General features: G+C 51.8%; 1 protein-coding gene across 5 annotated transcripts in view; it reads left to right on the top strand.

Annotated features, from left to right (window-relative positions):
• The window catches only part of LOC105464100 (hemicentin 2), a 174,208-nt gene that overhangs the window by 139,859 nt on the left and 19,683 nt on the right, over nt 1-14,666 (top strand). For 3 of the 5 annotated variants that reach the window (XM_071078434.1, XM_071078435.1, XM_071078437.1), the window contains 8 exons: nt 1,539-1,646; nt 1,937-2,071; nt 2,489-2,623; nt 3,592-3,782; nt 4,681-4,894; nt 6,323-6,457; nt 7,498-7,688; nt 9,300-9,381. In XM_071078434.1, the coding sequence (XP_070934535.1) occupies nt 1,539-1,646; nt 1,937-2,071; nt 2,489-2,623; nt 3,592-3,782; nt 4,681-4,894; nt 6,323-6,457; nt 7,498-7,688; nt 9,300-9,381 (1,191 nt within the window). Of the gene's footprint in view, nt 1-1,538; nt 1,647-1,936; nt 2,072-2,488; nt 2,624-3,591; nt 3,783-4,680; nt 4,895-6,322; nt 6,458-7,497; nt 7,689-9,299; nt 9,382-9,728; nt 9,944-14,666 lie in introns of those variants that run through there. The other 2 variants (XM_071078436.1, XM_071078439.1) reach the window with 2 other exon arrangements.

Genomic DNA, 14,666 nt, shown 5'->3' on the forward strand with positions numbered 1-14,666 from the left:
CAGGTGATCTGCCCTTCTCAGCCTCCCAAAGTGCTGGAATTACAGGTGTGAGCCAACATGAGTGGCCTAACGTGGTGATTTTTTTTTTTTTTTTTGAGACAGAGTCTTGCTCTATTGCCCAGGCTGGAGTGCAGTGGCGTGATCTCGGCTCACTGCAAGCTCTGCCTCCCGGATTCACACCATTCTCCTGCCTCAGCCTCCCGAGTAGCTTGGACTACAGGCACCTGCCATCACGCCCGGCTAATTTTTTGTATTTTCAGTAGAGACGGGATTTCACCACGTTAGCCAGGGTGGTCTCGATCTCCTGACCTTGTGATCTGCGTGCCTCGGCCTCCCAAAGTGCTGGGATTACAGGCATGAGCCATTGCGCCCAGCCTAACTTGGTGATTTTTTAAATGTCTTTGCTTGTCAAAATAAAACGTTGGAAGCTTTATGGAGAGTCTCCAAATTTGTTTGTTTGTTGGTTAGCGAAATCCTAAAGTCTAGGAACCACTGGCCAGACCTGTGATTTTCAAACTCTTCTGAAGCAATAGAACTTCCTTCCAGGCCGGGCACAGGGACTCGTGCACTATAATTCCAGCACTTTGGGAGGCTGAGGCAGGAGGACTGTTTGTAGCCAGGAGTTTGAGACCAGCCTGGGCAACACAGCAAGACCCCATCTCTACAAACACATTTTAAAAAATTAGCCGGCTGTGGTGGTGCATGCCTGTGGTCCTAGCTGCTTGAGAGGCTGAGGTGGGAGGATTGCTTGAGCATAGGAGTTCAAGGATGCAGTGAGCTATGATTGCACCAGTGTACTGCAGCCTGGGCAACAGAGTGAGACCCTGTCTCAAAACAAAATACAAAACAAAAACTTCTTTCTGATAAGTATAAGTGGTAACAACAAAGTTCAACAGGTAAAACAAACCACAGTTCTGGTTCCAGCTGGGGCTGGGGCAGGCTGTGGGTGGGCCAGAGTGCTGTGGGCCTTGCTCCCTTCCCCCACCCAGCAGGCCCCCAGGGTTCCACGGAGCACAATTTACAACCCTCATCACTTCACTGCCCAGGTGCAGCCTGTGGTCTGGGAAGGTTAAAATGGTGTTCACTGAGTAACCAAGGCTAAGGTGAGGAGGATAAAGGGAGGAGAGGAGGCAGTAATCCTGGGAGGCTTCCTAGAGGAGGTGAGTTTTTAGCAGAGCAAGGTGAGGATAGCAGGGTATGGAATTGTGAGCGGGGGATTACAGGCAGGGGAGTGGCAGATCCTGGAACTTTACAGCCAAAAGGGTCTAGAGACCATCTTGTCTGATTATTCATTGTGCACACGGGGAAACTGAGGTCCAGAGAGTGGAAGGAACTCGGCCATGCCTCTGCTTTGAGCAGGGCACAGAGGCAAACCTAGACGCCAGTTTCCCGTGTAGTCACATCCCCCAGACTGTTTTTAAATGGGCAAAGGAGGCAGGTTGAGTGACCAGAGACAGAATGGGATTGTGTAGGAGTCCTGCCACCTCCATCCCTGGGGACCTCTGTCCTGACCCCCTCACCCTGATTCCGACCAACAGGCGCCCTGGAGATCGGGCAGGCCCTCCTCATCCATGCGGGCCGCTATACCTGCTCAGCACGCAACTCTGCCGGCGTCGCCCACAAGCACGTCTTCCTCACTGTGCAAGGTAAGAGTCTATGGTCCAGACCCCAGAGTTCCTACGGCCAGGGGAGCAGGTGGAGAGCCAGAGGCAGGTGGGGCTCAGGATGGAGGTGAAGTCTCAGAGGCCCAGACGTGTCTCTCGTGGGATTCTTTGGGAGGAAAAGAATCAGCCATGGTGTCCTTGTTGCTGTGGCTGATGTTTCTAGAACCCCTGTCCTCCTTAGAGGCCTCTCTCTCTGATGCTCTGAGGCCCCCTGGTTGGAGAAGCTGTGTTATGGACATTCTCAGGGCCCTCTGCATCCGTGTCCTTCATAGCCTCCCCGGTGGTGAAGCCGCTGCCCAGCGTGGTTCGGGCAGTGGCAGAGGAGGAGGTGCTGCTGCCCTGCGAGGCCTCAGGCATCCCCCGGCCGACCATCACCTGGCAGAAGGAAGGGCTCAACATCCCTGCGGGTGAGGGCCCCTGGCAGCCAGCCTGGGAAGGGAAGAGAAGAGTGTGGGCCTGGGGGGTTCCTGTTTCCTGCCCTGGGAGACCCCGCAGACCTGCTGAGAGGTCCTGGAAAGCCCCTGGTCTGCCCAGACACGCCCCCACCCTTGCTCTGGCCTCCCCCTCCCCAACCCTTCTCCTGTCACCACGGCCTGAGACGCCATCCAAGCACTCGGTGGCTGAGTTGGGAGGTCGGGAGCAGGCAACTGGGTTGGGCTCGGGGTCAGGCTCGGGGTCAGGCTTCTTGGCTCCTTCTGTTCCCTGGTCACTCTGTGACCCCAGCAAGTCATTTGCTGCCTGTGAGACAGAATAGCCCAATCTACCCACCTCGGGGGTCCCCCACCCCAGCTCCCTGACCCCCGATTTTCTTCTTCCTCATTCAGGAGTGAGTACCCAGGTCCTACCGGGCGGACAGCTGTGGATTGCCCATGCCAGCCCAGAGGATGCTGGAAACTATCTCTGCATCGCCAAGAACAGTGCAGGCAGCGCCATGGGGAAGACACGGCTGGTGGTGCAAGGTGGGTGTGAGGACGGGGCCGAGGTGGGTTCTGGCAACTGAGGGGCTTTGAGGCTCCTGCAGGCTTCTCCCTTCCCTGCCTGGCAGGGCACACTGCTTATAGTTCTAGAAGGAATTAAGGGGAACCTCTCTTATTGTGCACCTGAGTTCTGGGTTCAGACATAAACTCCCGTCCCCTCTGCCTTCTCTCTAGCCCTGTGGAACATGAGTCCAGCATCCCTCATTCATTCCGGTTTCCAGTAGCTGCAGCCTCTCTGGCCCTGCTCTGGCACACACACCATTGCATGTGCCCTTCCCTTAGTTTGATTAATCATTGGCTTCAAAGATAAGGTGGCATCATTGGCCAAAAATCTGCAAAGTCTGCTGGGAATATTCAGTATGGGCTGGTCGTGTCTTGGCCCCAGTGGCCTGCTTTGTGGTATGTCAGTGGCTGTCCCCGCCCGCAGCTGTGTAGGGCTAGAGTCGGACTCTGGCTGTGAACTCAGAGGGGCTCCAGGCTCCAGGCTTCCTCCACACCTCCTTGTCCAGCATGCTCCTCTCCCCTCGGATCTGGAGCATCGCTGGTCACCAGACCAGCCGGACACCAAGCCAGTGACCCTCACTCTGCCCAGCATAGCTCCTCTGCAGGGATGCTCTGTGATGGCTGCCCTGCTTTTGTCCGTGGAGGTGGCCTAGTACAAGGAGTTTGTGCCCAAGACCTCTGTCCTGTGGCTTTAGTCATCTGTGTGTGTGCATGTGTGTGTGTGTACGTGTGTGCACAGGTGCAATGGAATCACCGTCACAGCTACACCAAACTCAGGCAGTCCCCAAATCATCCTGAGCATGGGCAATGGCCTATGACTAGGGAGTTGGAGGGGGCAGCTGATGACCAGGGAGGGCTGAAGGGCTGGGCCAAAGGCCAGGGGCCCTGGGATGGGGTCAGCCGCCTCCCCCAGCCTCAGTTCTGAGTGGGCCTCCCTCTGCCCACAGTCCCACCAGTGATCGAGAATGGCCTCCCAGACCTGTCTACCACCGAAGGCTCCCACGCATTCTTGCCTTGCAAGGCCAGGGGCAGTCCTGAGCCCAACATCACCTGGGACAAAGATGGCCAGCCTGTGTCAGGCGCCAAGGGGAAGTTCACCATCCAGCCTTCTGGGGAGTTGCTGGTGAAGAACTTGGAGGTGAGGCACGCCCCGAGGGGCACAGCAGGGAATAATGGCTGAGACCCCTGTTTGTCATGCTCTGCGCCGAGCACAGTGCAGCCTTTAACCCTGGGAGCCTGGGGAAATCAGTGTTACCATGCCGGGTACAGACGGCCAGAACTAAGGCTCAAAGTGTACCTAGTTGTCCACCATTGCCAAGAGGCGGAACCCAAATTTGAACCTGGACCTCAGCAGCCAGCTCCTGGGGAAGGAGGGAACTCGGACTGGGGCTCAGGGATATGGCGATGACTTTGTGTCCCGAAAGCCTACCCAGTTGTTCTCAACCATGCATTCGCATTAACTGTCCTCTGGGTTTTGGGGAGTGTTGAGCCGGGGGTATGGGTGGGACCCCCGACCCCGACCCCCTTTCCCTCAGAACTCATCAGATTCTGCAATTTTGTGATGCGACCCTCTCCGGATGGGTTCAGTGGACACACGTAAAAGGGTCAGGGGCATTGGACCGAGCTACCTGGGGAGCCTGGTGGAGCAGTGGCGAGCGCACCAGCCCTGCTTGAATGTACCACAAAACTCCTCCTCTTGGAGCCCCTGCTGGGCCCTCTATGAGGGCACCAAAAGCAAGTGCAGATCAAGTTCTGAGCACAGGGCAGCACACAGTAGGTGTTTGGTAAACAGTAGCTATTGCGATCATGCAGTCAACCCTGGGGTTATGAAGCAGCAGAGCATGTGAACGCTACAGGGCAGGGCAAGGGTGCGGTGGCGGTGGTGATGCTGACCTGTTTGCTAGCTGTGTGACCTTGGGCAAGTCACTTCCCCTCTCTGGGCTGGATGCTCCGTGAGAACCTTCAAGGGTTAGCGGCATCCTGACCTATGCTGAGGTCGGGGAAGTTCTCCGGCCAACCCCTTTCTTTGCCCACAGGGCGGGGATGCAGGCACCTATACCTGTACCGCTGAGAATGCCGTGGGCCGGGCCCGCCGCCGCGTGCACCTCACCATCCTGGCGCTGCCTGTGTTCACCACCCTGCCTGGGGACCGCAGCCTGCGCCTTGGGGACAGGCTGTGGCTTCGCTGTGCAGCCCGGGGCAGCCCCACCCCTCGCATTGGCTGGACTGTCAACGACCGGCCAGTCACAGGTCTGGGTCTGCTGGGCGTGGGTGGGACAGAGAGCCAGGACCCCGGGAGGTCAAGAAGGGAGGGCAGGTAGGGAGACCCAACCTAGTGGAAAGGAAAGGTTGTCAGTCAGCCCTGTTGGTCCTGGGTCTTCCAATGTGGCCCTATGTAGGTGGACAGGGCAAACCCAGCTGTGGCCATATGTGACAAGCCATATATCAGAGCTGGCAAGAGGCCGCCCGAGAAGAGTCAACCTAGAGACCTCAGGGCCAGGAGAGGGAGGCCTGTGTTCTAGCCCAGAGCTACTACTCCCATTGTGGGACCCTCAGCAAACCCCTTTTGTGGGGGTTCTGTCCTCCTACCGGAAACCCGGGTGATGTCTAGGGAGACACAGGGCCTGTGAAGTACCTGCTGGGTACTCAGTGTCTGCTGAGTTGATAAATTGCTAAGTCCCCTCCACTGCAAAATGATACTTTCCTATATTAGGATATGACATCACACATTCCTAACTCTGAGTCCCCAGGTGTGGAATACCCGTGCACACCTGTGGTGAAGGCTTTGCTGGGCCCCACCACTTCCTGGGGAGGGACCTTGGGCAAGTATAATAGTTTGGCCTCTCTGAGCTCCGCTCTCCATCTGTCAAATGGATATAACCAGGGGTCCTGAGGACAGAATGACAGTGGAGGGGCCGTGCTCAGCACAGGCCTGGCCCGGAGTAGATGCCTACTTGATGGTGATGCTTGTCCATATTCCTGTCCTAGAGGCAATGGCCAACCCCAGAGGAAAAGTCCATTATTAGAATCCTTCTCTTGGCCAGGTGCGGTGGCTCATGCCTGTAATCCCAGCATTTTGGGGGGCCAAGGCGAGCGGATCACCTGAGGTCAGGAGTTCGAGACCAGCCTGGCCAACATGGTGAAACCCCGTCTCTACTAAAAATACAACATTAGCTGGGCGTGGTGGCACATGCCTGTAATCCCAGCTACTCGGGAGGCTGAGGCAGGAGAATTGGTTGAACCTGGGAGGTGGAGGTTGCAGTGAGCCGAGATCGTGCCATTGCACTCCAGCCTGGGCAGCAAGAGCGAAACTGTCTCAAAAAAAAAAAAAAAAAAAGAAAAAAAAAAAAAAGGGAATCCTTCTCTCTAGAAATCATGGCAGTGTTTCAGTAAGTGCCCTGTGCAAAGAGGTCCCCAAAGACCTGCCCTTGACCGTTTATCAAACACACAGTGTGCGCTGGAAAATGGTAGAAGGCGGGTTCATTAACTGCAGCCTCCAGTGTGGCCTGTGCCTCCCAGGAACGGGTCTGGCTTGATCAGCCTTCACCCGGGACTCCCATCTGTTTCTGCATTTTTATTAAGTTCCTGCAGGTACCCACGCACCAGGGAAGTGTTGAGGGCAGGAGTTCCCTGCACCCGTCTCAGAGTCCCCCTCGGGCTTCTCTTTCTCCACCACAGAAGGGGTGTCTGAGCAGGATGGAGGCAGCACGCTGCAGCGGGCCTCTGTCTCCAGAGAAGACAGCGGGACCTATGTCTGCTGGGCGGAGAACAGAGTGGGCCGCACGCAGGCGGTCAGCTTCGTCCACGTGAAGGGTAGGGCGCATTTCCCAGGTGGCTTCTCTCTCAAGACCTCCAGTCTACTGGAACCCAATCTATTGGTTTCCTGAGAACCTGGCCTCCTGTCCTCTGAACTAGTGGCTCCCCACCCTGACTGCATGTTAGAATCCCCGGGGGGACTTGAAATTCTAAAGCCCAGCTTCTACCTCCAACTCTGTAAACCAGCCTTGCTGGGGTGAGGCCTAGGCATCAGTATTTTTGACACTCCCAAGACGACCCTGGCTGCAAGTAGAATTGGAATCTGACCAATTGCCCTACAGCTGCATAGTGCCCTGCAGCTGCATAGTGCCAGGGTAGAAGGAGAGCATGGGGGCCAGGGCATCCTGGCAGAAAAATGCCAGAAGCTTGCCAGCCAGCCGGTTGTCTCCTATGACCTATTCATCTACCAAGAGTAGCACAGGAGCCCTCGGTGATGCCATGACTTAGTCTGCACAACTTCAGGATGGGTGGGGCCGGATGGAGGGAATCAGCAGCCCCAGGCACCAAAAGAGAACTGCAGCTTTTGGTAGATCCAACCTCAGGAAACCAGGAAGGATATAAGCCAGTCCAGAGCCTCCAAGAGTGTTTTGAGATTAGCATGAATCTCGTAGTGTTGCTTTGTACAACAGAGGTGTCTAGGGTTCTTGTTTTTTTATAGTTATTGATTTCCAAAGTACCTAGCAGGTACTCCGCTGCTAGTGTCATCCATCTGTGAGAGAGTGTATGACACGCGTAGCACTGCGTCCCTGCCTGTGCCCGTCTCAGGCATCGCTAATCAATCACAGCACTGTTCTCATTCAGCTTCAAATGCTTCTCAGCACAGTTCCTGGAAACCACTGCCAGTCTTTGTGACTTGACCCATGACATGGACACTGTTTGCTGTCCCTGATGCACTGACTACACACAACCATGCTGGGCTAGCAGGAGCCTCTGGAAGCCCCTGGAGGCAGGAGTTGGGCAGACCTTTGGGGTTTATGGGAGGTTGAGCCTGTAGGGAGCCTCTTTTCTGACAACTTGCTCCATGTCACCCCATGCAGAGGCTCCTGTCCTACAAGGGGAGGCTTTCTCCTACCTGGTGGAACCTGTAGGAGGCAGCATTCAGCTAGACTGTGTGGCACGTGGAGACCCAGTGCCGGCCATCCGCTGGATCAAAGATGGCCTTCCACTGCGGGGCAGCCGCCTCCGGCACCAGCTGCAGAATGGCTCGCTGACCATCCGCAGGACTGAGGCAAGGCGGGGCTTGGCACCTTGGGTGGGGCCACCAAGGACAACTCTATGCTTTTTCTGATTGCTCAAGAGGGTTCTTCATGTTGCCCCCCCTGCTTCTGCAGTCTACAAAGCACCTCCCTGCCCATTCCCCAGACATCCTCCCACTACCACCAATATTGACCTCTGGCCACTTGGCTTTTCTGTTCCTCGGTCATCCACCCATTCAATGGAGCAAATTCATTCTACCTTATAGGATTGTAATTAGAAATCAGTGAGATGTCTCATACGCATTATTTAAGAGTGATCTGTGGGTAATGCTCCCAAAATGTTGTTATTAACAACCCCAGGGGCAGGGTAGGCAGGTAATCGTGCTCCCTATTTGCAGACGAAGACACTGAAGTTCAGAGAGGCCCACAGCCAATAAGTACAGGAGGCAGGGCCCCCACCCCCAGGTTTCCTGCCTCAGGGTCCGTGCTGTTTCCAAAGCCTTGGGCCCTGGGGCAGCCACCTTAACTTCCATTTTGTGCCTCAAGTTCTGGTGATTGTGCAGAAATCCCCAAGTCAGTCCTGACTCAAGTTCATCTTAGGGGCCTTGATCTTACCCATTTGGGAGCCTTTCTCTGGGTAGTAATAATAATGGGACTAGTAATAAGAGTAGCAGTAAGAGCAGTGGTAATAATGACTCCTGTTGCCCAAGTACTAACTGTGGGTCAGGCACGGGGCCTCGCACTTAGCAAGCATTGTTCCATTTAATGCTTATAAGATCCTAGCAGTTATCATTCCCATTTTACAGAAGGGGAAACTGAGGCTCCAGAAGCATGAAAATGTCCTAAGTAATGGGTTCAGGGCAGTAAGCAGCGGGGTTGGGATTCAGTCCCACGTTGGTCTGACCTCCAAACCTACACTCTTAACTTTGTGCCATGCAGTCCCCCCGAGTCCTTTGGGTGTGGCCCACTAGATACCATCTTCTGGGAGTGGATGGTGGCCTCAGACTGCCCCAGCCCCATCTCATGGTGGTGCTGCCACTCAGAAGTGATGTGAGCCAGCGTGCCACCTGAGTTCCATCACATATCCGTGGGCCACCTGTTAGGGCAACGCTGCAAACCGTCTCCCTTCTGGAAGACTCACTTTGCACACTGGCACAATAAATGCCCCAAGAGGGCCTGCCATCCTGTTTGTACAACAGAGGTGTCTAATGTTCTTGTTTTCCTCTACTTATTGATTTCCAAAGTACCATAACATGTCATCTAACTCACTGTCTCCCAAACTTACTTCACCATGGAACCCTTTTTTCCAAGGAGTCTCAAATAATGTGCCATGGGATAGTAAGATGTCAACGCACACAGTTTGGAAGAGGTGGATCTATACCATGCTTTCCCAGCAAGTTGTTCCACCTAAGGCAACAGGGACCTTAGTCACAGCTGGGTGTGAAAAGGGGCTGGATTCTCTTTGCATGTCTGCTGACAAGTGGTCACAGAGGCCCTTCCGATGCTCTGTGGGGGATCAGGTGTCCCTGGCTGCTTCACAGCCTAAGCCCCTTGCTGGCTGGCTGGCCTCAGTCCCCTATCCAACTGTCTGAGCTGCTCGTCTTCTCTGAGCACTGTGCCCCCTCTTCTGTGCCCACTTGCAGAGGGACGATGCGGGACAGTACCAGTGCCTGGCAGAGAACGAGATGGGCATGGCGAAGAAAGTGGTGATCCTCGTCCTGCAGAGTGAGTCTCGGCCTCAGCAGACTGGGGACGTGGGAAATGTGTTTGGGGACAGCGGTGGTGTGAGTCGCCTAGAGGGCAGACAGGCAGGGCCGAGACTTGGAATTCTTTCATTAATGCTTATTTGGAACACACAGTGAATCCTATCAAATGTTTCCCAAATGTGGGGTGAGTGAGACTCAGGACTGAGCTCAAGAAAACCTGGCAACGTGGGGCCAGGGGGAGCTGGGCATTTAAAACTCAGACCAGCCGTCGAGATCACCGCAACAGCTCTCGCAGGTGCCAAGCAGCTCGTAGTTTACCAGGCGCTGTTTGAGCCTCAGGATAACACTGTGAAGTTGTCTCAATAGGGATTCTGTAGAAAATGTTTTATTGAAGATGAATACCTGTGGAGAAGAGCGAGGATCCGAAGTGCGGAGCTCAGTGAATTTTTATAATGCGAACCCACCCAGTTAACCAGCAGCCAGATCAAAGAAACAGGACAGCGCCGGCTGCCATCCTCCAGCATGCCCACCTCTGTTCACTGCCCCCTGCCCAATAATTATTGTTCTGGATTCTGCCTCTTTAAAAAAAAAAAAAGAAAGAAACTTTATTGAGTTATAATTTGCATACCATAAAATTCACCCATTCATTCAATGCGATATTATTTAACCTTAAAAAGGAAGGAAATTCTAGGGCTGGGCTCGATGACTCACATCTGTAATCCCAGCACTTTGGGAGGCCGAGGCAGGTGGATCACCTGGAGTCTGGAATTCGAGAACAGCCTTTCCAACATAGTGAAACTCTGTCTCTACTAAAAATACAAAAATTAGCTGGGCGTGGTGGCGCGCCTGTAATCCCAGTTGTTCAGGAAGCTGAGGCAGGAGAATCACTTGAACCCAGGAGGCAGAGGTTACAGTGAGCCAAGATCGTTCCACCATACTCCAGCCTGGGTGACAGGCAATACTCAGTCTAAAAAAAAAAAAAAAAAAGAACAAAAGGAATGAAATTCTGACACAGGCTACAACATAGATGAACCTTGAGGTCATTATGCGAAGTGGAAAAAGCCAGTCACAAAAAAAGAAACCCTATATGATTCTGTTTATATGAGGGGCCTAGAGTGGTCAAAAGCATAGAGACCCAAAGTAATATGGAGCTTGCCAGGGGCTGCGTGGTAGGGAGAAGGGGGAGTTAGTGTTTAATGAGTCCAGAGTTTCAGTTTAGCCAGAGGAAAAAGTTCTGGAAATTGTACAACAATGTCAAATACTCAACACTACTGAACTGTACCTTACAAGTGGTTCAATTATAAATTTTATGTAATGTATTTTTTACCACAGTTATTGTTACTAATATTTTTTGAGACAGGGTCTGGCTCTGTTGCTTAGGCCGGAGTGCAGTGGCACCATCTCTGCTCACTGCAACCTCCGCCTCCCAGGTTCAGGCAATTCTCCTGTCTCAGCCTCCTGAGTATCTGGGATTATAGATGCCCGCCACCACGTCTGGCTAGTTTTTGTATTTTTAGTAGAAACAGGGTTTCACCATGTTGGCCAGACTGGTCTTGAACTTCTGACCTCAGGTGATCCACCTGCCTTGGCCTCCGAACGTGCTGGGATTACAGGAGTGAGCCACTGCACTCAGCACTTGTGCGCATTCTTAAATGGAGTTGTTTATCTTACTAGTGATTTTCTACAGTTCTTTACATACCATGGATATAGCCCTTTATCAGATACGTGATTTGCAAATATTTCTCCCAGTCTGTGGCTTGTCTTTGCATTTTCTTAATGGTGACTTGAAGAGCAAAAGTGTTAAAATTTGGTGAAGTGCAAATTCATCCATTTCGTATTTTTTGAATCATGTATTTGGTGTTATACCTTTTAAAAATCTTTGCCTAACCTAAGGTCATCTTTTTCTTTTCTTTTCCTTTCCTTTCCTTTCCCATCTTTTTCCTTTCCTATCCTTTCCTTTCCTTCCTTTCTTTTCTCTCTTTCTCTTTCTTTCTTTTTTTCTCTTTCTTTCTTTCTCTTTCTTTCTCTCTTTCTCTCTCTCTTTCTCTTTCTTTCCTTCCTTCCTTCCTTCCTCCCTCCCTCCCTCCCTCCTTTCTTTCCTTCTTTCTTTCCTTCCTTCCTTCCTTCCTTCCTTCCTTCCTTCCTTCCTTCCTTCCTTCCTTCCTTCCTTCCTTCCTTCCTTCCTTTCTTTTTCTTTCTTTCTTTCTTGTCTTTTTCTTTTCTTTTTTTTCTTTTTAATGTTTTTGAGACAGAGTTTCACTCTGGTACCAAGGCTGGGGTGCACTGGCAAGATCTCAGCTCACTGCACCCCAAGGTTTCAGCATTCCTTGCGCCTCAACCTCCCAAGTAGCTGAGATTACAGGCCCGCACCACCACACCTGGCTCATTTTTGTAATTTTAGTAGAGACGAGGTTTCATCGTGTTGCCCAGGCTGGTATCAAACTCCTGGCCTCAAGCAATCCACCTGCCTCGGCCTCCTAAAGTGCGGATTACAGGCGTGAGCCACTGGGCCCTACATTTTCTTATATAATTTTTGTAGTTTTAGTTCTCACATTTAGGTCTGTGATCCATTTTGAGTTAATTTTTGTGTGGAGTAAGGGTCTAACTTCCTTTTTTGCATATGGAGAGCCAAATGTTCTAGTACCATTTATGTTGATCTTTAGTTTCTTTCAGTGATGTTTTGTGGTTTTCAGTGTACTGGTGTTATATTTTTGTTAAATTGATTTTAAGTCTTTTTATTATTGTTGATGCTATTTTGGGTGGAATTGTTTTCTTTGATTTTTGGATTTGTAATTGATAATATGTAGAGGTACAGTTGAATCTGATATTATGTCATGTATGAATAGGGACAGTTTGACTTCTTTCTTTCAAATCTGTGTACCTTGAAGTTTTTTGCTTTGCCTTATTGCCTTGATTGAACCCCCTGGTACACAGTTGAAGCGGCGAGAGCAGCCATCCTTGCCGGGTTCCCTGGTTCCCTGGTTTAGGCGGAAAGCAGTCGGTCTTTCACCATGGGGTGTGATGTTAGCCGTGAGATTTTGTGGACGTCCTTTCTCAGGCTGAGGAAGTTCCCCTTTTGCACCTAGTGTGTTGAGGGTTTGGGTCATGCGTGGAATAGGTTTGTGGTTCCAGACAAGATGGTATAGATGCACTTCTCCCTATTTCTCTTGCTAAGGACAGCTAAACACCCTGGCCTTTATCTAGAAGCAAACAGAAAGAGCCTCTGAAAAGTAGAGAAAAGAAGGAGGATAGACTACTGATCTTGGGACCTGAGGAGCAATGTGGTGTTGAGTGCCCGGGTGTTTCTTTTTGTTCCTTATATCCTGGAACCACCAGTGGGCTCAGACATACAGACACACACACACACATACACACACGCGGGCGCGCGCCGGCATGTGTGCACCTCAACAACAGCCTGTCCTCACTTGCAAGGAACTAGGATAAGGACAGCATAGTAAGAAAGAAAACTTGTAAATAACAACCCCCAACCGGGTGTGGTGGCTCATGTCTGTAATCCCAGCACTTTGGGAGGCTGAGGTAGCCAGATCGCTTGAGCTCAGGAATTTGAGATCAGCCTGGGGAATACGGTGAAACCCCATCTCTACCAAAAATACAAAAAAAAAAAAAAAAAATAGATGGGCATGGTGGCACACGCCTGTAGTCCCAACTACTTGGGAGGCAAACACCATGAAAAACACCCCAGCCCCATCATCAAACTAACTGGGAGCCCGCATTTCCACCCTCACCCCCTGTACTGAGGCACTGCTCTCCCCACACTGGAGCGGGATGCTGTCAGGTGACACCTCATGAAGAGGCGGAATTGTCACCACTGTCATCTGAGTGGGAAGCTCCTCCCCTATCAGGCCAGGTATGCAGCCAGGGTAGTGCCACCAGAGGCCCAGAGTGGGCACGCCTCCACCCATGCCCAGCAGTAATGAGGCACCCCTCCCTGTTCCGGGATGTCCATGGAGGCCTCGTTGGGAACCTGGGCTTCCGCTCTGACCTGGCAGAAGTGAGTGGCACCACTTTTTCTTGGCAGTGTTCCAGATCTGCCGAAAATGGAAGATTTAAATAAAAATCTGAGTCATACAATACTGAAACTCACTTACATGCCAGGAGCAAGGAAAATCTCAATTTACATACCAGGAACAAGGAAAATCTCAATGAAAGCAGACAACAGACGTCAACTGAGATAGTAGACATATTAGGTAATCTGATAAGGACCTTTTTTTTTTTTTTTAGACAAGGTCTGACTCTGTTGCCCAGGCTGGAGTGCAGCGACATGATCATGGCTCACCTCAGCCTTGGCTCAGGTGGTCATCCCACCTCAGCCTTCCAAGTACCTGGGACTGCAGGCACATGCCACCACACCCGGCTGATTTTTATTTTTATGTATTTATTTTTTTGTAGAGATGGGGTCTCCTTATGTTGCCTAAGCCAGTCTCAAACTCCTGGGCTTAAATGATCCACCTGCCTCAGCCTCCCAAAGTGGTGGGATTACAGACATGAGCCACTGCGCCTGACCAAGACTGAACTGTCACCACTGCCACCCACTGAGGGGGAAGCCCCTCGCCTACACAGGCCGAGTGGGGAGCAATAAGCAGTACCCCTCTCCCTCCCAACCAGGGTGGTGCCAGCAGAGCCCCACCTGAAGCGCCAACTCCCACCAATACCCAGCAATAATGAGGCACCGTCCCCATTCCCGGGTGTCCATGGAGGCCACGTAGGGAACCCGGACTTCCACTTCCACTCTCCTCTGGCAGAAGTGAGTGGCACCTCCTTTCCCTGGCAGTGTTCCAGGTCTGCTAAGATGGAAGATTTAAATAAGAACCCAAATCTTATCATACTGAAACTCACTTATCATACTGAGAACAAGGAAAAATCTCAACTCGAATGAGAACCGACACGCAACAGACACCAACTGAGATAGCACAGATGTTTGAGTCATCTGATAAGGATTTCTTTCTAATTTTTTGACGGGATCTTGCTCTGTCACCCAGACTGGAGTGCAGTGGCACAATCACAGCTCACTGCAGCCTTGACCTCCTGGGCTCAAGCAATCCTCCCACTTCTCAGCCTCCCAAGTAGCTGGGACTGCAGGTGCACACCACCATGCCCGGCTACTTTATTTATTTTTTGTAGAGATGAGGTCTTTCTATGTTGCCCAGGCTAGCTGACAGGGATGCTACTATGAGCAGTTGTCAACATGCTTGAAACAAGTGAAAAAAATAATAATAATAACAAAATCTCTGCAAAACATGGCTGTAGAGTAATTTGAAGTTCAGGCAGTTTTCAAGTCGGCCT

The sequence above is a fragment of the Macaca nemestrina genome, chromosome 14 (genome assembly GCF_043159975.1).
Source record: "Macaca nemestrina isolate mMacNem1 chromosome 14, mMacNem.hap1, whole genome shotgun sequence".
Taxonomy (NCBI): domain Eukaryota; kingdom Metazoa; phylum Chordata; class Mammalia; order Primates; family Cercopithecidae; genus Macaca; species Macaca nemestrina.